The following is a 26,462-nucleotide window of genomic DNA, read 5'->3' as shown; positions in this document are numbered from 1 at the left end:
AAACATCCACGCATCAAAAGAGCGACCCTACAAAGACAAAAGGCAGAAGGCGGCATGGCTCTACCTAACTTCCAGTTTTATTACTGGGCGGCAAATATACAGTCGATAAGAACCTGGACACAAATAGAAGAACATACACAGGCATGGACCGCAATAGAAGTAAAATCCTGCAGTACTTCTTTGTATTCCTTGCTTTGTGCTCCAATAAACACACGCTATCGGCAATACACTAATAACCCAATTGTGCTCCACTCACTTAGAATCTGGAACCAATGTAGAAAGCATTTTAAGACGGAGAAGCTTCTTTCTGTGGCACCCCTGCAAAAGAACCACCTCTTTCAACCCTCACAAACATATGCAGTTTTAATATCTGGAAAAATTTGGAATTAACTTGCTTAGAGATCTTTATATAGACAACGTCTTTGCATCCTATGAACAATTACATTCCAAATTTAACATTCCAGCTACAAATTTCTTTCACTATCTTCAAATCAGGAACTTTGTTAAACAGAACCTTCCAGATTTTCCTCATCTTGCACCCTCATCCACGCTGGAAAAATTATTGCTCAATTTCAAGGAGTTAGACTCCATCTCTACAATATATAAAATCCTTTTACAATCCCTTCCTTTCAAAGATCCAAGAGGACACTGGGAAAATGACCTCTCAATTAATATATCAGAAAAGGAGTGGAAAGTAGCAATGCAGAGAATTCACTCAAGCTCCATATGCAAAGCATACAATTATACAACTCAAAATTATATATCGAGCACATCTGTCTCGACTAAAACTCTCCAAAATGTTTCCAGGGCATGATCCAACCTGCGAACGTTGCAACCAAGCCCCAGCCTCACTAGGTCACATGTTCTGGGCCTGCTCCAAATTAACATTATTCTGGACAAAAATTTTTAATTACCTCTCAGACAGTCTTGGACTCACAATCCCTCCTAACCCATTAACAGCTGTGTTTGGGGTTCTTCCAGAGGGTCTTAAAGTGGAGAAAGACAAACAAATTGTGATTGCATTCACTACACTGCTGGCACGCAGACTTATTCTGATAAACTGGAAGAACCCAAACTCTCCTCTTTTAAGTCAGTGGGAAACTGATGTGTTATATTATTTAAAATTGGAAAAATCAAATACTCAGTTAGAGGATCTGTGCAGACTTTTTTCAAAACATGGCAGGATCTAATCAGTAATATTTTGAAATGATTTTATAAAGCACAGAGAATTTGTTGATTTAGGTATTTTTAAAAGCCTTAAATTTTACACCGTTTGGGCTTGCTCTCTCTCTCAAGGGTGGGGATCGATCTGTTCTTAGCATAATTCTTTTTTTTTGTAAAAACTTGATTGCTATGTATTGATTGTAATAAAATTAATAAATAAATAAAAAAAAATAAAAAAAAACCTTCCTGGATCTCCCCTTTTTATGGCAAAACGACTGGAAGGGGCAAAGTTGTTTTGGACATCACGGCCGGATATGCATGCCCTCACTGTGCATCTTTCCCAGGCTGTGGAAGAAGGAGAGCATATCATTAGTGACAGCACCCCATCTCATTCCAAAGTGGTAGTGCTTGCATCAGTCAACCTTGTCAGGGATCTCATGCATGACCAAATAAAAAAAAAAAATAAAATTTGAACCTTTTCTGTCTATTAAAAATATACTTCCAAGATATTGCCCAATGAAGATTGTTACAACAATGTAAAAACAAATAAAGAAAAATCTTACATCCTGGCAGCAATCCATTCCCAGTTGAGATGCCAGTCCATCATAGAGCAGGAAGTGAAATGATTATATTAAACTGAATTGGTTTTTACTTCAAAATAATTCATTTTCATTTTGTTCAGAGAAATGTGAAAACATAATAGTAACCATAAATAATATGAACATGGCTGTGCAGAGAAATGATGAAAATGATAGCAATCATACAAAAAGTAGAACACTAAATGGTATCCCTAGAATAATGATAGAATTAATAAAGCACTTGAAATAAACATGAATGAAATCAAACCTGCTATATTTTATATAAACCAGTTTTAGCTCAGATACAAGTTCTTAAAAGCTGGCAGTCTCAACTAATAAACCAAGATCGATTTGCACAGGTTTTTCCATCTACCTGGTGTCTTACTACAGCGTGCGTCAGGAGTAGGACAGTACACCTATCACACTGTAATGAATGTTTCAAAGAGTTCTCAGAAAGGCCAGAAACCTGCTGGAGAGCATAATGGTGAAAGCTGCTTAATCTTGAGCCTCTCATCCCTGTCTTTGGGTTTTAAGATGGAGATGTCCGGGTAGACAGGCACAGCTAGTCTCTTTGAAACAGGGCCAATGAGTAACATGGATGACAACAGTTTCTTTATAGGACACCATCAATTTTAAGATGAATCCTGATTTTAGAGAAGTTAAAATTGAAAAACAATATGGGTACTAGAATTACAAATATGGTAGTAATCATTAAAATGAAAAAAATGACCTTATTTTAGAATAATTAAGAAGTAATTTTATGCCTTTTATAAAGAGAAAATAATTAAGTATGTGTACTTTGTAGCCAAAAGTTTACAGGTAGACCAAAAAAGAAGAAACGTGACCAGAAGAAATCTACCACTGAAGACCATGAGGAGGACAGCGGCCAGAAGATACACAGGCTGGAGTTTCAACAGTTCCTTGAAAGGTAGTGAATAAGCATGTTTACAAAATGTTTGATGAAAGGTGTGAACGTTAGTCTGGAAAACAAATTGAAAATATTTTTTATGGTCACTAGTGAAGAGTTAATCAATGTAAGCAATAATGTATTATATGAATAAAATAAGATCCTTTTATGGCATTCGCAGGTGTACTGTCATTCTGAATTTACCATTTGCTGCTCGGAGGCTTTTTGATGCAGATGGAAGAGAACTAACTAATCTTAAAGATACACAAAGAGATCAGCTGGTGAGTAAAATTACACTCAGAAATAATTGAAATATTATTTTGACGACAGAATAAAATCAAGAAATATTATTACAATTAAAAAACTGGGTGTATGTTTGTACGTTAATAGATATGTACTTGAGCAAGGCCCTTAACCTGCAATTGTTTTGTCTTGGGTATGACCGCATCTGGCCCTGCAAGCAGGATCTCCAACTGGATTGGTGGCAGAATTGACGCTCCAGCCATTGTAAAAAAAAAACAAAAAACAAATCGCACTGTTTAGTGGGGTGCTGAGGTGTCACCTGTTGCATGGCAGCGCTTGGGTCCTAATCTGGGATCATTAGGTGGTTCTTCGTGTGGTGTGTGATGTAATACGCTGTGTCATTGCATGCTCTTAACCAACTTAGATGACATTTATTTGTTTCTTTATTTTAAGATGTAAAATATTTTATTTCATTTTTAAAAAGAAGAACATTACATTGGAATCCTACTCAACCAAACCAATAATAATAACAACAGATACATCCAACAACAACAACAACATTTATTTATATAGCACATTTTCATACAAATAATGTAGCTCAAAGTGCTTTACATGATGAAAAAAGTAAAGAATTAGAATAAGACAACACTAATTAACATAGAATAAGAGTAAGGTCCAATGGCCAGGGAGGACAGAAATAACAAAAAAAAACTCCAGACGGCTGGAGAGAAAAAATAAAATCTGCAGGGGTTCCAGACCATGAGACCGCCCAGTCCCTTCTGGGCATTCTACCTAACATAAATGAACCAATCCTCTTTGTATTTAGGGTTCTCTTGGAAGGACTTGATGATGATGGTCATGTAGACTTCTGGCTTTTAATCCATCAATGTAGGACATCACGGTGCTTTGATTAGGTGGTGATGGCGCAGATCGCCACCACAGAAAACTGGGAAAAGAAAAATAAGAGAGAGTAGGGGTCAGTACGGATTTTAGAGCCATCATGAATAGTTATTATAATGAATTGAGTACACAGAGTATCAGCCTTAGATGAAGGTGAAGTTATCAGAAAGCCATGTTAAAGTAATGTGTTTTTAGCAGTTTTTTAAAGTGCTCCACCGTATCAGCCTGGCGAATTCCTATTGGCAGGCTATTCCAGATTTTATGTGCATAACAGCAAAAGGCCACCTCACCACTTCTTTTAAGTTTTGCTCTTGGAATTCTAAGCAGACACTCATTTGAGGATCTAAGGTTACGATTTGGAATATAAGGTGTCAGACATTCTGATATATACGATGGAGCGAGATTATTTAAGGCTTTGTAAACCACAAGCAGTATTTTAAAGTCAATTCTGAATGACACAGGCAACCAGTGTAGTGACATCAAAACTGGACAAATGTGCTTGGATTTTCTTTTCCTAGTTAGGATTCAAGCAGCTGCATTCTGCACTCGTTGAAAACGATTTATGTCTTTTTTGGGTAGTCCTGAGAGGAGTGAGTTACAGTAATCTAGTCGACTGAAAACAAAAGCGTGAACTAATTTCTCAGCATCTTTCAATGATATTAGAGGTCTAAATTTTGCTATGTTTCTTAAGTGAAAAAATGCTGTCCTAGTGGTCTGATTAATATGTGATTTAAAATTCTGGATACAGTCAACAGTTACCCCTAAGCTTTTTACCTCCATCTTGACTTTTAATCCTAATACATCAAGTTTATTTCTAATAATCTAATTGTCTCCTTTATTGCCAATCACTAAATTTCTGTTTTCTCTTTATTTAGCTTGAGAAAATTACTATTCATCCAATTAGAAACACAAGTAAGACGTTGTGTTAGTGAATTTACAGCGTGTGAGTAATCAGGCATAGCTGTGGTAACTCACGTTGTGCATCGAGATAATCTGACCTAACAGAAGCATATAGATTGAGAAGAGCAGCGGACCCAGGATAGAGCCTTGTGGAACACCATATAGAATATCATGTGACTTTGAGATGTGATTACCACAACTAACAAAGAATTTTCTACCTACCAGGTAGGATTCAAACCAATTTAGGACCCTGCCAGAGAGGCCCACCCATTGACTAAGGTGATTTCTAAGAATATTGTGATCAATGGTGTCAAATGCGGCACTCAGATCTAAGAGGATGAAAACAGATAAATGGCCTCTGTCTGTATTTACCCACAAGTCATTTACTACTTTAACAAGTGCAGTTTCTGTGCTGTGATTTGTTCTAAAACCCGACTGAAATTTATCAAGAATAGCATGTTTATTGAGATGGTTATTTAACTGAATAATGACTGCCTTCTCTAAAATTATAATTAAGAAAGGCAGGTTAGAATCCATTTACTTCAAACTTGATACAGAGAAAACAAAAGAACAATAGAAAAACAAAAGAATAAAAAAGCAAAGATGACATTTATATATATTTAATTTTAATAAAAATTTTAATTTTGGATACCTTGATTAAACAGAACACCTGCTTATACTCAGATCCCATTCTATTAAGTCTTTTTTTCTTTCTTTCTTTCACTGCAACAAGTCATTGTGCTCTGCATTTTATTCCCACACTTCTTACTAGTAGCAGCCTCATCACTGCATCTTTGGGCAGCTCAGGGTTCATTACCACCAGGCAACACTGTTTCTTAACAGCTATGTGACATATGTCTTTCCTGATCACATACTAAATAAAGAGTAGAGAATCCCTTTACTGCTTTTGGACAGCTTGTTCTTCCCTTTGTATTGCAAGATTTTAATACCACCTTCTTAATTACTGCAACCCTTTGGCCACCTTTATGGGTGGAAGCATGGACCTACCTTTGCTCCCTTAAATGTACAATGTGTATTCTTCTGCACTCCCCTAATTACCATGCTCCTCATACTGTATTCTGGGGTCCTGATTACATAGTATATATTCTTTCTTGGTTGTGCAAAGTCAAGTCATAGGTGTTGAAACTGCATCTGCCTAGTTTTCTATTACCCTCTTAGTATGGCTCAGCTTGGGGTAAAAATCAGTTGCTTACAATGGTTTCTCTTCAGATGCCAGAATATATTGTTTAAATCTGACATCATCAAACTGTATTGAACACACCTGAACAGTCCTTCATTTGTATTCACCTGCAGGTCACTTTGCCTAATTTGACTTTATCACAATCTGCACCATGTCACACTTCTTTATGATTTCTACATGGGTGTTACCATCAGAAGGTTCAATGCAACAACAATTAGGGTGAAAGATATTGTTGTGCATTAATGTGTAAACCCACTTTCAGGCCGTCCATTGGAACTATCCTTTCATAATGTACACTGTAACACATTTTAGGATCTAGATTGATTGATTGATTGATTGATTGATTGATTTTTTTTTCCCAGAGGGGACTAGACTATAGAGTCGTCTCCAGATTCTGACCAGAAAACCATTTGTCTTTGACTTCAGGCAAAACCTCTGACATTATGCTGTTTGTAGTTCTAGAATGAATAACAAAAAATGTTGTATGTCGCATTGATATGATTTTATATTTAACCAGTATACTTTATAAGAAGTGATTGTCTTTTAATTGTAAAAAATAACTGATACTAAAGGTCAGAATTGTACAATTATTTTTATAACTCATCAAAAGGTTTATGTGTCCTGTGGTGAGAAGTTCATTGACCCCAAATTATCTGTGGCTGAATACAAGAAACGAATTATTCTCAGCAACCTGGAATCAGATATTTCATTAATTCGCAACTACTGGGCCATGCATAGAAATGAAGGTGCGTTGTCTCTCTTTCTTTTTCTTTTATTTTACTTCCTTTTTCTGTTTCAATAAACATTGTGTGAGATTGAGTGTCAGTGTGGATGTATGCATGAATGAATCCTGTGATGGATGGTTGAATTTTGCCTTGCACCTAGTGTTACCAGGATAGCCTTAGGTGTCACACAACCCTGAACTGAATTAAGGGGAGTTTGAGAATGTTATGTTAAACTTTAAGTAGGGCATTCAATATTAAAAAGTGGCTTACAAGGAAAAAAAAAGACCTGTTTCAAATTTTCTAATACTATAACTATGAAATGTTTTTTAAAAGTTCATTAAAAAATCCAAGGTCCAAAACTGTCTTAATTTAAATTGCATATTGCCCTAGTGGTAGCTCCACTGACAATACTTTCATTGTCAGTAATGAGAAGCCACCCTTGATAAACAGCAGTACACTCTCAATACTGCGTATAGACCCCTGGAGTCAGTAACATTATCAGCCACTAGTGGCTGAACAAAAGTATGCAGGACAAAAAGGTGCCAACAAATAAGCACCAACTAAAGAGTGCAGTGACAAATGTGTGCAGGAAAAATGTGGGCAGCAAAAAAATGAGTTGAGGGGTTGAGGGTTAATATAGTTTACTGGAAAGACATCTTTGTAGTAATATGCATGAAATGTATGTGTAGCATAGCAAAATATCAAACGCAAAGAGAAACACTATATACATACTGTATAACACAAATGACCCATGTAAATAAAAGGGTACCTTTACTATACAATCCTTTGCAACAAGTTTAAACCTCCATTTGTTTGCGATAACTGTTCTAGGCATCAATTAAGCTAAACATATCTTGATTTGAATGAAGGAGTGGGAGAAATGGCCAAAAATTCATGTCAAGTTACAATTAAAATGATAACTGTGCACACAGGTTCATGTTCATATCCATCAGAATGCTCTGCTACCTTAATAGCAGGTATTTGTTTCTATCTCTCTTTCTGTTGCAAACTGGACGGCACTGTGGGCAGTATTCTTAGGCTCACTTATTACAAACAGTTTGTGTATAAGTCCATACAGAAAGACATTGAAGTTAATATAACGACATAAAACACATTTCCAGTTTCCTTTTGCGTGTTCAATGTTCTTAAATGGCTAGGATAATTTATTACACACAGATCACAAACAAGGGAATCAACAAATACATTACATTTAAGACAATAACATACCAAAATAAAATTACATTTCCTTTTTCCTTTCGTGATATAACATGCTTTATGTTTAAATGTATTTACAAGTTCTTCAAAGGCAGCTGCAATGTCAACCCATGGTGCGAATCTTAAAGCTAATAACAAATTTAATGTGCAAAGGATATATTGTTTTGTAAGCTTCTGCTAATTAAATTCCAGCACTTTTCTTCATAGAAACTGCCCAAGATAAAAATGGTAGCCAGTTAACTAGTCAATTAGCTACACTCATTTGTCACTTTGCCATAGTTCTCTTTTGTCAGTGCGTATTTCCCAGTGCCCTTTTGTATTGCACACGTTTTTCAGTGCCTCAGGCCACTAATGTAGGTCTCGAGCACGTCAGGAGCATAGGAAGTATGTCAGAAGTCCCTCATGCCATTAGGTGGCCACAGGGAAATATTTTATCCATGATATGTCTTTCTGCACCTTGGTATGTTGAAGAAATTTCTAGGGGGTTGCCTTACTCAGTACTTTGTGGTTGGGATTCAAGAATGTAGGAACACATGAGCCTGCTAGAGAGAGTTATGTAAGAATAACCTTGGGAGTTCACTTGCTCTTTTCTAATTGTAGAAGTGATAGACAGGCTTCCATCAGAAGCAGCCCAGGCAGGGGACCAAAAGGCCCTGAGAGGCTTATTCTTATTGGTTTCCCATATTTTTGTGCTTTCACCTCCAAGGCCCTGTACACTCGTGTATTATTAAATTTTTATGATATAAAAAATCCGCTATTTTATCTGTGTTATAGTTTCATTGACATTCGTTGGGTTTCAGAGAACTATGTGGCTGCTCAGATTTAATGGAATAATATAGTATTCAATATATGAATTTGGCTGTGTATAACTATACATAAGTATGATGTGTCACCATATCTCCTGTTCCTACCTTATGTCTATTCTTCCTGGGATAGATACTACCTCTCCATGACATTGATTTTCATAAAAGGACCAAAAAAGGGTAGATGGCTTATGGATGGTTTGTCTATCTATCTATCTATCTATCTATCTATCTATCTATCTATCTATCTATCTATCTATCTATCTATCTATCTATCTATCTATCTATCTATCTATCTATCTATCTATCTATCTATCTATCTATCTATCTATCTATCTATCTATCTATCTAGGTTTGGTTATGCAGGTTGATGGAGAGTTGGTACAGGGGGCTAAGCTGATTGTAGCTGAGTGTGCAGTAATAAGTGAAGAAGAAAACAAAGAAGATCTTGATGAAATTGCAACACAGGAAAAATATAATGAAAATAAATCAAGTGAAGAAGTCTGTAAAGAGCTGTAAGTTCAAAAAGTTTTTTAAAGATATTTCATCTAGTGGTGAAAGTGGAAAATTCATGTTGTAAAATTTTACTATTTTTTGCTATATTTTCCTTTTAGAGAAGACTCGCATACAAAAGCTCATCGGAAAATGGAGAAAAAATATGTACCCTTTAAATATCCCTGGCAAACAGAAACTCACCACTTGAGTGATGATGATAACAACAATGATGAAAATGCTGTTCAGAATCACAGAGGACACAGCTTCACTAATAAAGATCTCTACCATAAGTACAAGTGAGCATGCTATTGTTGGCAGGTAGTTTGAAATGCATACCATTATTCTCATTATACCAAAATGTCACTAAACACAGGCATTTAACTTCAACAGCAGACAAACAGACAACACATTTTGCTTTTAATACCATAGTAATCAAATAAGCACTCCATCTCAGCCTCAATGGGTTAGCATTGTTAAATAGCTTGTTTCAACAGATGATATATTATCTCTCATTATAACACTAGAGCTTAAATTGATGTTTGAAGGATTTCAAACAAATATGTGAAAGATATGTGCTCTTAATATACACTACACTAACTGCTACATACTATGCATATGTCTGGATAATTACACTTTGCAAATTAAATAATTTATTTGATGCAGCCAGTTTTATATGTACACTATATGGACAAAAGTATTGGGACACCTGACCATTAAAGCACCCAGGACTTTAATGACATTCAAACACATAGACTTTAATATGGAGTTAATCCCCCCTTTGCAGCTATAACAGATTCAACTCTTCTTGGAAAGCTTTCCACAAGATTTTGGAGTGTTTCTGTGGGAATTTGTGCCCATTCATTCTGTAGAAAATTTAGGAGGTCAGGCACTGATGTTGGATGAGAATGCCTGGCTGGCAGTCTTCATTCCAGTTCATCCCAAAGGTGTTCATTGGGGTTGAGGTCAGGGATATGTGCAGGCCAGTCATGTTTTTCCACACTGAATTCATCCAACCATGTCTTTATGGACTTTGCTTTGTGCACTGGGGCAAAGTCATGCTGGAATAGAAAAGGGCCTTCCCCAAACTGTTTCCATAAAGTTGGAAGCACAGTGTTGTTGAAAAGGTCTTGGTATGCTGAAGCTTTAAGATTGTCCTTCCCTGAAGTAAGGGGCCTACCACAAACCCTGAAAAACAGCCCCACACAATTATCCCTCCTCCACCAAACTTTACAGTTGGTTCTCCCATCATCCACCAAACCTAGACTCGCCCACCTGACTGCCAAACAGAGAAGCATGATTCATCACTCTATAGAACACATTTCCATTGCTCCACAGTCCAGTGGTGGCGTGCTTTGCACCACTCCATCCGATGCTTGCCATTGGACTTGGTGATTTGAGGCTTGCATGCATGGAAACCCATTTCATGAAGCTTCTGCCACACAGTTTTTGTTCTTACATGAATGCCAGTGGAAGTTTGGAACTCTTCAGCCATGGAATCAGCAGTGCATTGGCGACTTATATACACCATGCACCTTAGCAGTTGTTGACCACGCTCTGTGACTTTACATGGTCTTCAGCTTAGTGGCTTAGTTGGTGCTGTTTTTTAACAGCTTCCACTTTCCAATAGTACCACTTACAGTGACCCATAGAATATCAAGCAGGGATGAAATTTCATGAACCGTCTTATTACAGAGGTGGCATCCTATCACAGTACCAAGCTTAAAGTCACTGAATCTTCAGAATGACTCATAAATGTTTGTAAATGGAGACTGCATGGCTAGGAGCTTGATTTTATACACCTATGGCAATAAGTCTGATTGATACACCTGAACTCAATAATTAAGAGGTGTGTCCCAATATTTTTGTCAATAGAGGTTTTTTACAAACACCTTTCATAGTAAATTGACCACTATGGCAAATTTTTCCCATGAACCATTCTCCGGAAGCAATTACTGCTAAAAAAACATCAGTCATAAGCCGAAAACATACAGCATTTCAATTATACTTTTTAAGGAAGTACCCAGCAATCCAGTGCTAGTATATGGACAGGGCAGAAGAGAGTCCTGAGAGAGAAAAGACTGCTGTAACACACAGTAACAACACGAGAGGTCTTTCACATAACAGTGTCACAACACAGGGGCACAGGGGTATTTACTGATATGGACTCTATGTGTGGTGCATGCTCTACAAGTGCATTAGGCAGGGTCACCAGCGGAAGTTATCAGGTTCAAGAAGTGTTCCACTATGGCCCAAGGCAACCAAGAACTGAGAAAAAATGGAACAAATGGGACAAAGCTATTCACTTATGAAAACACACAGCTGCTTTAGAGGCTTGGCTTTTTAAGGGTTACTTAAAGATAGGGTTCAGGGACATGAGAGTTCTAGTGTACTGCCGCTGAAGCATATTGAAATCTGTTCCTGACCCAGGAAGTCATTCCAGGACTTGACCAGAAGTGACCCAGCAGTGGGGTTTAAAGATGACTCATAGCCAGATGAGAACAGAGGGAGCAAATACTCAACTGGCGGGAGGGAAAGAGGCCAGGACCTGAAAAAGAGAGAGACAAGATGTGAGAAAGAGATTGAGTTTTCTATAGTACTGTGGTGGATCATAGGCTGAGCCACCTCACCAGACTCACAGAACAGCAGATTTAATTTTTTTCTTTGTTTATTTTGTCCTTGAAATTGTCCTTTTGAGTACCACTTTCTGTTGTTACTTTTATTAAAAAAGGCACCATATTCTTTATATATATTTTTTAATATATATTGTGGATGGCTCCCACAAGGGCTACCTCTTATCACAATTGGAATATACATTTAGTATATATATGTAAAATATTAAACACAACTAAACAATGTATTTATTTTGTAACCTGCTTATCTAGTTCAGGCTCACGAAAACACACTGCCCACTATAGCTAGCCCATTGTATAGAGCATACACACACATGCACACACACAGACACATTTAAAGTCACCAATCGATCTAACGAGTATCTTCAATGTGAGAGTAATCAGATGAATATACTTTACATCAGGGGTGCCCACACTTTTTCGGCTTGCACGCAACTTTTAAAATGACCGGGTCGGAATGATCTATATATCTGATATATACTGCTCAAAAGAATTAAAGGAACACTTTTTAATCAGAGTATAGCATAAAGTCAATGAAACTTATGGGATATTAATCTGGTCAGTTAAGTAGCAGAGGGGGTTGTTAATCAGTTTCAGCTGCTGTGGTGTTAATGAAATTAACAACAGATGCACTAGAGGGGCAACAATGAGATGACCCCAAAACAGGAATGGTTTAACAGGTGGAGGCCACTGACATTTTTCCCTCCTCATCTTTTCTGACTGTTTCTTCACTAGTTTTGCATTTGGCTACAGTCAGTGTCACTACTGGTAGCAGGAGGCGATACCTGGACCCTACAGAGGTTGCACAGGTAGTCCAACTTCTCCAGGATGGCACATCAATACGTGTCATTGCCAGAAGGTTTGCTGTGTCTCCCTGCACAGTCTCAAGGGCATGGAGGAGATTCTAGGAGACAAGCAGTTACTCTAGGAGAGCTGGAGAGGGCCATAGAAGGTCCATAACCCATCAGCAGGACCAGTATCTGCTCCTTTGGGCAAGGAGGAACAGGATGAGCACTGCCAGAGCCCTACAAAATGACCTCCAGCAGGCCACTGGTGTGAATGTCTCTGACCAAACAACCAGAAAGACTTCATGAGGGTGACCCAAGGGCCCCATGTCCTCTAATGGGCCCTGAGCTCACTGCCCAGCAGCAGGCAGCTCGATTGGCATTCGCCATAGAATACCAGAATTGGCAGATGCACCACTGGTGCCCTGTGCTTTTTACAAATGAGAGCAGGTTCACCCTGAGCACATGACAGAAGTGAAAGGGTCTGGAGAAGCCATGGAGAACATTATGCTGCCTGTAACATTATTCAGCATGAGCAGTTTGGTGGAGATCTGATGTGTTTTCAAAGTGTTCCTTTAATTTTTTTGAGCAGTTTATATACTGAGTATACTTTATACATAAAATATATGTTCCCATACCTTGCATAACTGAATAACCCTTATGGCACAATAACAATTCAATACATTTATGGTCACTATAGTATTTGGATTTAATAATCTTCATGTGAGAAAAGGCTGACTCGCATAAATAAGTAGAGCCGAATAAAACAGTCAAGGAGGTAGCACATTTCCTCATGTTTGGGTACTTTTCCTCTGTGAGCAAGTTCCAAAACGGTCCATGATCCCCATACTTCAGCTGAATGTCATCCTGTAGTGTCAAAATCTTATTCTCCACCGTAGAAGAATTTTAAGTGAAACAGTGTTGCAATTTCTGATGTGAGTGAATCACCCTGAACATCTTCCCTAAATGGATAGCAATTAAATGTAGCGATTGGCTCAAGTAAAGTTGAGTCCTGAAACTGTCTGTCAAAGTCTGACAGACAATTTTCAATCTGCTCTGTGTAGCATATGCTGTCAAATTGCACACATGCCTTCCATTGCGTCTCCAGCTCTGACGCGATGTTTTGGATGTTTCCCAAATCAGGGCACTGAAAAATGACGGCTGTCCGATTAACTGCGATTTTAGTTCCCTCTCCTTTCTCTTTCTCAGATCGCTTTTTGGAAGGAAGTCTGTTTCGTAGTTTTTATGAACAGTTCGATAGTGCCTTTCCACATTTTTCTTCTTTGGAATAGCAATGATAGATTGACAGATCAGACAAACGCACTTCGACTGTGACATTGTGAGAAAAAAAATCCTCTTCCAATTCCACATCCAGCCAATACCCTCCCCAAACCATTTTTTTTAAAAATCCCTTCTTTAGTCGATATAAATTGGAAGGCTAACTAGATCACAGCCGGAGTTTTGCAGTATCTCGCGCGTTTGATCATGCGTGCGGGATGACCAGTTAGAAGAAAAGAGATCTCAGACTGGCTGCCCTGTATGTCAATCAAGTGGCAAATGCCATAGGAGGATATATGATAGACTAACGTTTTGAATGCAACGCGATCTACCTGCACTACCTTTGCGATCTACCGGTCGATCGCAATCGATGCATTGGGCACCCCTGCTTTACATAACAAAATATACAATATTAAGGAAATAATATTCTATGAAAAATCAACTTTTGTTAGACCCAGTAGTATTTCAACACATTTAATCATATGGTTTTATTTTTATTTTTCCCTAGACCCCTTCCTTTATCAGTCAGAAGCCTACCAGTGCATCGACAGCAGTTTGAGTTCAAAGATGGGTACATTTCAAATTGCAAAGTCCCCAATCTTGTTGTTGGAGTTTTAGGTGGTGTTGTTCAGTTAGGATCAGAAATTCATTTGGTCGAAAAGAAGCCTGATGATATTAACCAACGGTGGATACCTATAGAAGAGGACCGGTAAGTAAAAACAGCTTCAATACTGACTAATTTGTTTATGTTAAGAAATGATGGTAATTGTGATGAAAGACTGTAGACGTTGGAAGCAAAATTGAGTGTGTAAGCAACCACATGGTGCCAAAATATAATGAAGAACTACATAGACTGAGGAATGCAGTATGTACTGTAAGTGCGACTTGTGATGAGAAGGTTGATGGAAAAAGTAGCCATCAGTAACTGCAGGAACAAAACAAAACAAAAAAAAGTCAATTCTCATTAACAGGGGAGAATGATGAACAAGTAAATTAGCCTGTTTTCTTATTTTGGATAAAGGAAGATACAGTATGAAGATGAAACTGAGGCTAAAAGAGTAATCAACAAGATCAGTAAACTCTTAGCCAAGCATTTGAAAAGGAAGTTCAAAAACATTGTTAATTCAGAATTTATAAGTGATATAGGGGCGGCACAGTGGGTAGCGCTGCTGCCTCGCAGTAAGGAGACCTGGGTTTGCTTCCCAGGTCCTCCCTGCGTGGAGTTTCCATGTTCTCCCCGGTCTGCGTGGGTTTCCTCCAGGTGCTCTGGTTTCCTTCCACAATTCAAAGACATGCAGGTTAGGTGCTTTGGTGATTCTAAATTGTTCCTAGTGTAGGCTTGGTGTGTGTGTGTGTGCGCCCTGTGGTGGGCTGGCGCCCGGCCCAGGGTTTGTTTCCTGACTTGTGCCCTGTGTTGGCTAGCATTGGCTCCAGCAGACCCCTGTGACCCTGTCATTCGGATATTGTGGGTTGGATAATGGATGGATGTCAGTTCTCACTCTGTCAAACTACAAGGAAACAACATTTTGTACTTTAACAAAGGTTTGTGTTTGAAAGGAATTTCTTTCCTCCTCTCTGCATCATTTTATTTATTCCATCAAACGTACCTTATGCCACTTTACCTCTGTCACTAACCATTCCAGAAGCATGCTATTTTGATACATGCAATGCAAAACTTGAGCACAATAGAAAGAGGCAAACAATTGGTCAGAATGAAGAGAACATAAGTGCAAGTATTGCACAAGAACATGGTAGGGCAGCTACTAGAAATGTGGTATGACCAAAAATTCAAAAACAAACATACTTATTAATCTGCATATTTTTATAAAACATTCATAGCAATTTCCACCTCTAATGTCTACAGGCTGGAAAGATGCTCCAGTACTCTTCTATAAGCACTACACCTCTGGTATCATCCAGTTTTTAGCTGTTATGTAATTCCAAAAAGGAAAGGATAAAACTTCAGAATCTTTATCCAACAAAAAACTCATTAATATGATTTTTTTAATGAATAAAAGATACACATTTTAAAGATAACGGATAGAAATTTTAATACCAGCCATTGAATAAATAAAAGATTAAATAAAGAAGGAAGACTGACAATAAACTGAATAATGTCTATAAAATACTAATCAGGAATAATAAACTGAAAGAACTCCTCAGAACTAAGGCTGGTATCCTACTATATGACTTCGGGTTTGAAAGCACGTCACACTTAAAGACTGCAGTTGGTTGATCTCATTGATTTGAGGATATCAGACTATCAAAAAGAAATCACAGGAGATGATGGATTATACAACTCCCACTCAACTTCCCATGGCAGTTTCAAATTCGCAAAATATTGTAAGTTCACTATATTTTGATAGTTCATTAACATGTTACCTGCTACTGATGGTGGCTGAATAAATGTTTTCAGGTTTGCTGAGTTCAACTGCAGTCTCAGCCTGTGTTTTTGCTTTTCCCATTCTGTTGTGGTTTGACATATGTGAGACATTAAATAAATGAGCCTCTCTTTTGTTTGCATGGTCTAACACACTCACTGTGTTTAATTCCATGCAGTTACACTCCATGTATTGTTCTTCCAGCTTAAAGCTCATTGATTATCAATTCTTTCACACACACAACTTAATACAAAGTCAAATTAGCTGTCCTTTTATTTCTTCTCTTATTTTGCACTTTTTCTCTTTTGTAATACTTCCCTTATATTTTTTTTCATCTTAATTCATTTTTTCAGATTTCATTATCTTAAGTTTATCTAAAGACCGACAATTAATGACAAGTATAGCAGACACCAGTTCAAGTGAGAATGACTGCTAAATGGCAGCTGTTTTTACTGTTACCCATTTCTCTGCTTATTACCAAACATTGTGATAATAAACTGAAAATTAATAAAAACAAAATACTAGAAAGCAAAAAAAGAATTCATATGTAACTAAATTCCTGTCTCATTAAGTAACCATTAACATAACTACTGTATATACTCATGTATAAGTCAGGTCTTGAAACCCGAAAAATTGATCCCCGACTTTTATGCCTGTTCAAAAATACGACAGTTACATTTTTTTTTTACATCTTCTTGCCTCCTTCAATCTCACATCAGTTTCTCAGACGCATTGAATTTTGTTGTAGCAGCGCAGTTACCAATTTCTTTCACTACTTCAATGACTTTTAATTTAAAACCAGCTTCATATTTTCTTCTTATCGAGCACTCCATCATAGATCAGGGACGCTCCTTCAATAAAGGTGTAGAGGGTATGAGATACAAAAACACAAATCAGTGCAAATGTTATTTCAGAATAGTTTCAGTATTACCATGTGGTCATGTAAGCACAATAGAGAGAGAGAGGTTAGGAGCGTGCACTGATACAGCGCATTGCCGCACCCACATAGAAAAAAAAGGCAGTTTGCTCCATGGTTACTTTCTCAGGTGGGTGTTAGTATATCATAATCTCTTGGACCATTTGACTTATATGACCGACATTATAAAATACCAGAAAGTATACAGTAAAATCAAGTTCCGACTTATCCACAGGAGAAGTTATCCGCGAGTATATACGGTATTATGTAACTTTTTAATTAAAAGCAGATACAAACTAGGAAGTAACTACGGGGGTAGCCCTCAAGGGAAGCAAAAGAACACAAAAACAAGTGCCGCGCTCAAAATAAGACATGACGCACACAAACAAAGGTTGCCATGCACAACATAAGTAGGATGTCAGTAAATTCAGACAAGTGCTGTGCACAAAGTAACGTGACATACAGTGGAACCTTGGGTGACGACCATAATTCGTTCCAAAACTCTGGTCGTAAACCCAGTTTCGTCATGACCCGAACTAATTTCCCCATAGGATTGTATGTAAATACAATTAATCCATTCCAAACCATACAAACTGTATGTAAATATATTTTCTTTAAAGATTTTTAAGCACAAAAATAGTTAATTATAACATAGAATGCACAGTGTAATAGTAAACTAAATGTAAAAGCATTGAATAACACTGAGACAAACACCCAGGCTCCCTGCTCAGCTGCACACACAGGCTCGCTTGCTCTCAGCTGCACGCGAGCCTGCGCTCTGTCTCTCAGCTGCAGGCAAGCAAGCGCTGTCTAATCTCTCTCTCTCTCGCTATACCAAAGGATGAAGCTGAGTTAAGAGGAGGTTACATTTTTGAGGGAGAGTTCCTCTGCGTGATGCACCGAGAACAATGTACAGTACAGGGATTGACTGAACACATGCGGAAATCATTGGCACGTACGAACCAGGAGGGACATTCGTCACCTGAGTGTGTGGTCGTGAACAGATGCAAAAGTTTGGCGAACTTTTTGGTCGTAACCCAGTTTGTACGTGTACAGAGACAGTTCATGACCTGAGGTTCCACTGTACTCAGAATAGAAATAGTGTCAACAAAGTTAGGCAAGTGTCGAGCACAAATGGCTGTTGAGTATATAGAAATGGTAGGTACACATTCAAAACGAAAGAACTGTCAATCACTTCCGAGTGAACGTGATGGCAGCAGCGAGCAGACTTCATTCATTCATTTTCATTTAAAATAATGTAGATGCTGTTGTAGTTTAACAAACGTAACACTATAAAATTATTCCTTTTTATAGATCGTTTAAACATATACTGGGGAATTATGTACATTATGACTTCAGTTCTACCATTGAATAATCAAGATAAAATAAATGCGGTTATCTGTGTCTGTTACCGTTGAGGGTAGGGAAGAGCCAAAGTAAGTCAGAAACAAGCCTGTGCCGGCTAATTTAAACTAATTTAAACCTAACATTCTTTTAGCCTTCTTAATGGCTTCTGATCACTGTCTGGAAGTTGATAGCATGGAGTCCACTGTGACTCCTAAATCCTTCTCCTAAGGTGTAGTCTCAATTTTCAGACCTCCCATTGTGAATTCAAACTTAACATTTGTACTTCCTATGTGTAATACTTTACGTACATTAAACTTCATCTGCCACAAATCTGCTCAAGCCTGTTTGCTGTCCAAGTCCCTCTGTAATGATTTAACAAATTACAGATTATCTGCCAATCCACCCATCTTGGTATCATCTGCAAACTAAACCAGCTTGTTATTTATATTCCTATCCAAATCATTTATATATACTATATTAAAAATAGCAGAGGCCCTAGCACTGACCCTTGTGGAACACCAATCTTAACATTTACCAAATGCTCTCTTGGTTATTACTGTTTATGTTTGAGATGGCTGAATAACTAAATATGTCAAAGAATTAAGATTAGACACATCCTTGCTTCTGTAGGCACAATATACATGGTGTACTTATTCTCTAAAATGTGGTAAGGGAATGGGATGTGGCTGACATATGGGGTTACTTGCGGGGGTTCTTGGATTCCTCTGAAAAACATAGTGACTCCAAATTAGCCCAGCGTAAGTGAACAAGTTTCCGTCTACTTCCTAGCATTCAGTCCATGGTTTTCACTCCTCCTTACACTCAGAAATAGATTAATGAATAGTGAAAGCACTACCTACACTGGTGTTAATTTATCTCACTGTGCATGCACACACAAGGTAACAGAAAATTGTAATTGTAATTTTTTTTTTTTATCAATCTAGAATTGCTACATCGGAGCTGAAAGTAAATTTGGAAGAGGTGCTTTCCTTTGCTGTTGTATGCTATGATTGCTATATACAGTATAATTCAATTACAAAAAGCTATACAGTTAGGGTCATAAATATTTGGACAGAGACAACTTTTTTCTAATTTTGGTTTTGTACATTACCACAATGAATTTTAAATTAAACAACTCAGATGCAGTTGAAGTGCAGACTTTCAGCTTTAATTCAGTGGGTTGAACAAAAAGATTGCATTAAAATGTAAAGGAACTAAAGCATTTTTTTAACACAATCCCTTCATTTCAGGTTCTCAGAAGTAATTTGACAAATTAAATAACTGGAAATAAAATGTTCATTTCTAATACAGTACTTGGTTGAAAACCCTTTACTGGCAATGACAGCCTGAAGTCTTGAACTCATGGACATCACCAGGTGCTTTCCTCCTTTTTAATGCTCTGCCAGGCCTTTACTGCAGTGGCTTTCAGTTGCTGTTTGTTTGTGGGCCTTTCTGTCCGAAGTTTAGTCTTCAACAAGTGAAATGCATGCTCAATTGGGTTAAGATCAGGTGACTGACTTGGCCATTCAAGAATTTTCCACTTCTTTGCTTTAATAAACTTCTGGGTTGCTTTAGCTGTATGTTTTGGGTCATTGTCCATCTGTATCATGAAACGCTGCCCAATCAATTTGACTGCATTTAGCTGGATTTGAGCAGACAGTACATCTCTGAACACCTTAGAATTTATTCGGCTGCTTCTGTCCTGTGTCACATCATCAATAAACACTAGTGTCCCAGTGCCACTGGCAGCCATGCACGCCCACCAAGCCATCACACTGCCTCCAACGTGTTTTACAGATGATGTGGTATGCTTTGGATAATGAGCTGTTCCACGCCTTCTCCATACTTTATTCTTACCATCATTCTGGTAGAGGTTGATCTTGGTTTCATCTATCCAAAAAATGTTTTTTTTAGAACTGGGCTGGCTTTTTTAGATGTTCTTTAGCAAAGTCCAATCTAGCCTTTCTATTCTTGAGGCTTATGAGCGGCTTGCACCTAGCAGTGCACCCTCTGTATTTACTTTCATGCAGTCTTCTCTTGGTAGACTTGGATATCGATACGCCTACCCCCTGGAGAGTGTTGTTCACTTGGTTGGCTGTTGTGAATGGGTTTCTCTTCACCATGGAAATGATTCTGCGATCATCCACCACTGTTGTCTTCCGTGGACATCCAGGTCTTTTTGCGTTGCTGAGTTCACCAGTGCTTGCTTTCTTTCTCAGGATGTACCAAACTAGATGTAGATTTTGCCACTCGTAATATTGTAGCAATTTCTCAGATGGGTTTTTTCTGTTTTCGCAGCTTAAGGATGGCTTCTTTCACCTGCATGGAGAGCTCCTTTGACCGCATGTTGTCTGTTCACGGCAAAATCTTCCTGCTTAATTCAGCATTTCTCAACCTTTAACTATTTGCGACCCAAGTTTTCATAACAGTTTTAATCGCGCCCCCCCCCCCTCCGCCCAACACTCTTTTGAAATGTAGATGCATATTTTATTATACCTACTTAACTTTTATCGACATTTATCAAACTCTATATTTATGGTTCTAGTATCAGAATATAGTTTAAGATAATTTGTTTTGGTTTCAACAGATGTTTTTTTCAGATTTTTGATTCTTGTTTTCTTTTTTTCACATCTTCGCGCCCCCCTTTTTGTTACTTCCCCCTTAGGGGCCGCTACAGGTTGAGAACCACTGGCTTAATTGATAAGGACATAACGACAGACTTGCCCACACCTGGCCATGAAATAGCCTTTGAGTCAATTGTCCAATTACTTTTGAGCCCCTGAAATGAAGGGATTGTGTTAAAGAAATGTTTTTGTTCAACCCACTGAATTATAGCTGAAATTCTGCACTTCAACTGCATCTGAGTTGTTTCATTTAAAATTCATTGTGGTAATGTACAAAACCAAACTTAGAAAAAAGTTGTCTCTGTCCAAATATTTATAGACCTAACTATATGTCTGCTGTCATCACAGTTACTTGGGAATAATTGAAAGCTGTTTCCACAAACCAGCATTCTTCTTTTGTTTTGAATTCATACCTACCTTTTCCGTACTCTCAATTTTGTGCGTGGCAGTTGTTTGAATCTGCTGGCACCCCCCTTATTCTGCACACGACACCTCTTGTTTTTACGTGTCATGTCATATTTTGCAAATGTCCCTTCTTTATTGTGTGCATCACATTTTATTTTGTGCGCAGCATTTATTAAAACAAATTTCTGCCACTTGTCCTTTATGGTTACTGTAAGAAACACTTTACTTATTTAACATACGAGTCCAGTTAAAATAATAGTCAGGATGAAAATCTAATGTAACAGGGGCTTTAAAACTACTGGCACAGTGGGAGAATAGAATAGAGAATAGAAACAATTCCAATAAGGTGGAACTTTCAATATCTGAAACCCAGTAATCTTAATACAGAGCTAACAATCAAAAACCATAGAAACCAAAAACGAGACAGCAAACCTTTACAAAAAAAGAGAAGGACAAAAGGGAGCTGAGGAACAACTAATGCCATAGCAAAATGGCCATGGAAGTAGGTGGCTTATTTAGGTCTCTTAAATGAATACAGATTGAGATAATACAACAACTGTGTGTCTTAACTGAGAAAGGTTAGGTTAAGGGAATAGTAAGGGAAGAAACGTACACACACAAACACACTAGCGTCAATTCAGCATTGCTAATCCTGCTAACCCACAATATCCATCTACATATTCTGAATCCATTTAATCCAATTTAGGACCAGAGAGCAATTGAGTTTGTGCTTGTAGCATTGGGTGCAGGTCAGGAACCAACACAGAAGAGACAATTGTTCAATCATAGGACACATTCCTGAACAACATACATTTACTCAGGACATGCCAATTTAGGGATGGCACTCTCATCCTTGGGAATCTGTCAGTATTGCAGGGTCCATCTTTCAAGACAAATGGGAAGCAATAAAATAAATAAATAGGTATTCTGCCATGAAAATAATTAGTATGTGATTGGCAGTTACAATATATGAACCAAGTATAATGCTTACTGTCAGTAAGATGCCTGAAATGATTTGATCAAGTTGTGGTGTGAGAGGCTGATTTCTAGGGAAGCATCCGGAGTTGCTCTCAGTTTATTGCCTTTAATTTATGTGACATCCACGGCAGAATATCATATTAATATGTGGTGATGAAAGGCTGTAAACAATCAGTTGCCTATTGTGACAGTGGTGGATATCCATTAAGAAGTAATATCTAAAATGCAACAAGTTCAAGTTAACCCTTCAAGCTGCTGTCTGCTGATAGATCTGTCAGTTCGTTTTACAATACAGAGAAAAAAGGGCAATCTCTTCTGATGCACAAATTGCTAAAAAATTGTCCAAAACTCAAAGATTACCATTCTGTGCATCCTCTTGAAGGTAATCTTAAATGTTTTTCACAACTGAGTCAAATACTGGGTGGCAACATTGGGCATTAGAAGTGGGAGCAAATATATTTTCTTGAATTCTTTGATTTTGTCCGATTCTAAAAAAATGTCTATTTCTTTCTTGCGTTGACAAATTCACCTGGTTCAACTTATCAGATTTATCTGATAAGCAGGTTGATTTTGCACAAAAATCACCATCAATGTAATGCTCTGCCAAAGTAAACTGTTGCTCATGCTGAAATGAATGCACTAATTGACAGTTTTCACAACCGCATTCATGATGTCATCTTCTTCATAGCCATACTTTACAGACGTAAAAAAACAATCTGTCCGCTTCACTAGTGGTGGCCTCTCCTATATTTTCTTAAGAAAACCATTATCTAACCCTGTCATCTGAGTAGCAATGTTTGTGCTGACATCTGCAAAATGTTTTGAATCAAATCTCTTTTTCAATGAAGGAATCATCAAGGAAACAGGTCAGGTTAGGTTGGGGAGCATGCATTGGTACAGCATGTTGCTGCACCCACCACATGACAAAACAGCTTGGGATCCTGGTTGACAACCCCTTAGATAAAAACGAGGTCCCATCTCCTGGAATTGACCATCTATCTGCCACAGCCAGGTGTTACATGGGTATGCCCTTGGCCAGGTCCAGCCACTCAGGTCCTCAGCAATGAGGATCCTGTGAGCCGGATCACCCTTGGGGAATCACGCTACATGGCCATAGTACCATAACTGATGCTCCCTCACAATGGTGGTGGGGGTGTACTCCTTGGTGATTGGTGCGCACACATATGAAATAGATAAGCACCTGGGGTCCTCTTTGAAGATCAGCACCATTGCGATTGCATATTCATTTTAGAAGCGGAGGGTCCCCTATAAGATTGGAATACTCACTATCACATATGAAAATGATGAGCGAGGAGCACCCTCACAATCACACACGAGAAGACATTTTGGTGCCCTCCCTGGGCCTATACCTAGAGTCCTCCCTGTCCACATAGTGACCACCCTGAGCTCAGTCTATTATGCTTCTTTTTGTTTGAAACCCTCATTGTATGCATGTTATTTGCTTGTAATTCTGAATTGTAAATTGATTTCCTTTTAATCTCTTTTGACAGGACATTTCACCTAATGAGCAATCCAGGTCTTGTTCTAGCTGTTGCTATGCCAAAAATAAAACCAGGAGATAATGCAACTGTGGTACAAGTATCTGGTTGTCCCCTTGTTCTTCAGGTATGCCGATGACTTTTTGTAACATTTTTCCCTTAATTAAATTGTTTTACTGCTGGTGTGTCAATTACCAGAATGACCAAATTCCCTCAACTCATATTGTATAATTCTCAGCCACAATTTTGTAATTATTATAATTAGACTGAACTATCCATATCTTTCTTCCATATCATCACTGCTCACACACGCAATAACATTGCAGCAGGGGCAAGACTGGAATCTGCAAAATGGGATGGGCCCGGCTAACATCCGGGTAGGTGCATCTTCATTTTGAGTCCAGGAAAAATGGCTTATCAAAACAAGTACTTAAAGTATGCAAAAGGATTAAGAATTTAAAGAAATAAGGAAAGTTTTGTTCCAAATGATTAATTTCAACCATCCTCCATAAATAGTCTTTGTGTAGCAAACAACAACAAGAAAAATGCTAAGAAGACTAATATCTTATAAGCAGTCACTAATAGTGTTGATCAGCGAATTTCTCAGCATTATTCACATCAAATTGGCTGCTTCATGTTCACCTGTGTTTGGTGAATCTGATCATTTGGCTGGTTTAGGAGAACTTTCTTTCCCAGTGCCCCATAATGCTTTGCAAGGCCAGTGTGCCATCCCCTGGAGCTGAAACAGCGAACATTGGATGAGACAGCCCCCCGGGCATATAATGCTGATCATTTGCATTACATACTCTGTGGGACCTAATTAGTAGTAGAACAGATAATTAAATATGGCGGTTCTCAAAATTTTATTTTTATGAAACATATAAATAACAAGTTATTTTTGCTTGTCGCCAAATGTGCAGGTCAATCTTCGAGTTCCACATCAGTGTAAGAGAAGGAGGTGTGTGCCTTATACATGCGTAATTAGCCACGTGCAGATAAAAAACAAACCCTGAAGGACTCTGATGCCCACCTATGATTTCAGCATCCCAACTTTCTTTTGACAAAGTCTATGATTGTATGTTTCTGACTGCATTCTTTCTTCTTTGATCTCACTGAGGCATGGTGTTGCAGTGATTGGTACCGCTGCCATACAGCTCAGGTTACCTTAATGGCCACAATAGTCGATTCAGTTGGCTGACGTTTCTGTAGCCCTCTGGGACACTTTAAAGATGATTGCTCCATTATAATCCAGTCAAATCTACTTCAGTTTATCCTTCCTCATTGACTTCAATGCAGTTCGCCGAGTTTGGTGATATTTGTAAACACTTCCATGATTTCTCTGAACTCCTTGTGAAACGAATACCATTGAGTTCACTCATCACTAGTCACAAACAGAAACAAAAAAATTCAGACTACAGCAAGTTTATAAAAACAGTTAAACAGTTTACAAATTGTGCAGTTCAGGAGTGTACAATTCGTAACAGAAAAGTAGTCACACATTTTGTAAAACATAATACCAATAAAAGAAATAACACAAACAGTAACACAATTATTATAGTCACAGGTCATTTTAAATCTAAAGATCTGATTATCTATATATATAATTCACTAAGGCAAGACAACCATGGAAAGCACGCCGGAAGTAGCGTGGATTCACTAAGCCGCCGACAAGTGAGACACCTATGGTGCACGCAGGAAGGAGCCACGCCCACCAACTCCAAGACCATTGGATACGACGACAACTCACAGAGCCACGCCCACCAACTCGGACGCGACGACACAGAAAAACCGGCGTCATTTATATTCGTCTGTCGTAGAGGTCACATGCAGCTCTGACCCATGTTGACTGTTAATAGAGGCATGTTTCTCGCGGAGGTGAATCGCCATATGCGGCGTGTAAAACTGTTTGCGAGGGGTATCCCATGGGATCCTTAAAACGTTCCTTTACAACTGAGGTTAAAACACAATGAAGTAAGCAGTCTTTAAAAAAATTAGTTTTCGGTTGCGACGCACGACCGCGTGCACTATAGCAAACTGTTTTACACGCTACATACAGCAATCCGCATCCACGACAAACATGCGTCTTCTTAGATACTCCTGCACTTTGAACACACCCCCCTCCCACCGTGGTCGGGTGTCTTGGTGGATTATATATACAAAGGCAGCCAAAACCGCACAGAGCAATGAAAAGTCTACGTGAGTCACAGGTGCATCTGGACTGTACAAAGACTTGAGTGACGACTTGGAGGTGGGCACATCAGCAGGCAGTGTATACTGAACGAGAAACCAGCAGACTAGCATGACAGAGGGAGCGGAGTGGATGTCCTTCTCCTCTCCTCCCATTCCACCCTGATCGCCGCACGGACGATTGTGTGTTGGTTCGTTCCGTGCATTGGTTGAAACCCAATGAAGGAAGCAGTCTTTAAAAACCAATAAGCCCTGTGCCTCTGTTTCATTACCGTCTCACCTGCTTCACCAATGCAGGCCC

The 26,462-nt window shown here is 38.4% G+C and overlaps 1 protein-coding gene across 1 annotated transcript in view; it reads left to right on the top strand.

The window, feature by feature from the left end:
• Positions 1-26,462, top strand: part of LOC120526394 (doublecortin domain-containing protein 1-like) — a 532,299-nt gene that overhangs the window by 465,885 nt on the left and 39,952 nt on the right. The window contains exons 21-27 of the mRNA XM_039749547.1: positions 2,548-2,670; positions 2,831-2,930; positions 6,504-6,639; positions 8,989-9,151; positions 9,251-9,427; positions 14,333-14,533; positions 23,987-24,101. Of these exons, the coding sequence (XP_039605481.1) occupies positions 2,548-2,670; positions 2,831-2,930; positions 6,504-6,639; positions 8,989-9,151; positions 9,251-9,427; positions 14,333-14,533; positions 23,987-24,101 (1,015 nt within the window). The remainder of the gene's footprint in view (positions 1-2,547; positions 2,671-2,830; positions 2,931-6,503; positions 6,640-8,988; positions 9,152-9,250; positions 9,428-14,332; positions 14,534-23,986; positions 24,102-26,462) is intronic.

This window comes from Polypterus senegalus, chromosome 1, assembly GCF_016835505.1.
Source record: "Polypterus senegalus isolate Bchr_013 chromosome 1, ASM1683550v1, whole genome shotgun sequence".
Classification (NCBI taxonomy): Eukaryota; Metazoa; Chordata; class Cladistia; order Polypteriformes; family Polypteridae; genus Polypterus; species Polypterus senegalus.
Note: the sequence above shows the minus strand (reverse complement) of the source record. Positions and strands in the feature narration are given on the sequence as shown.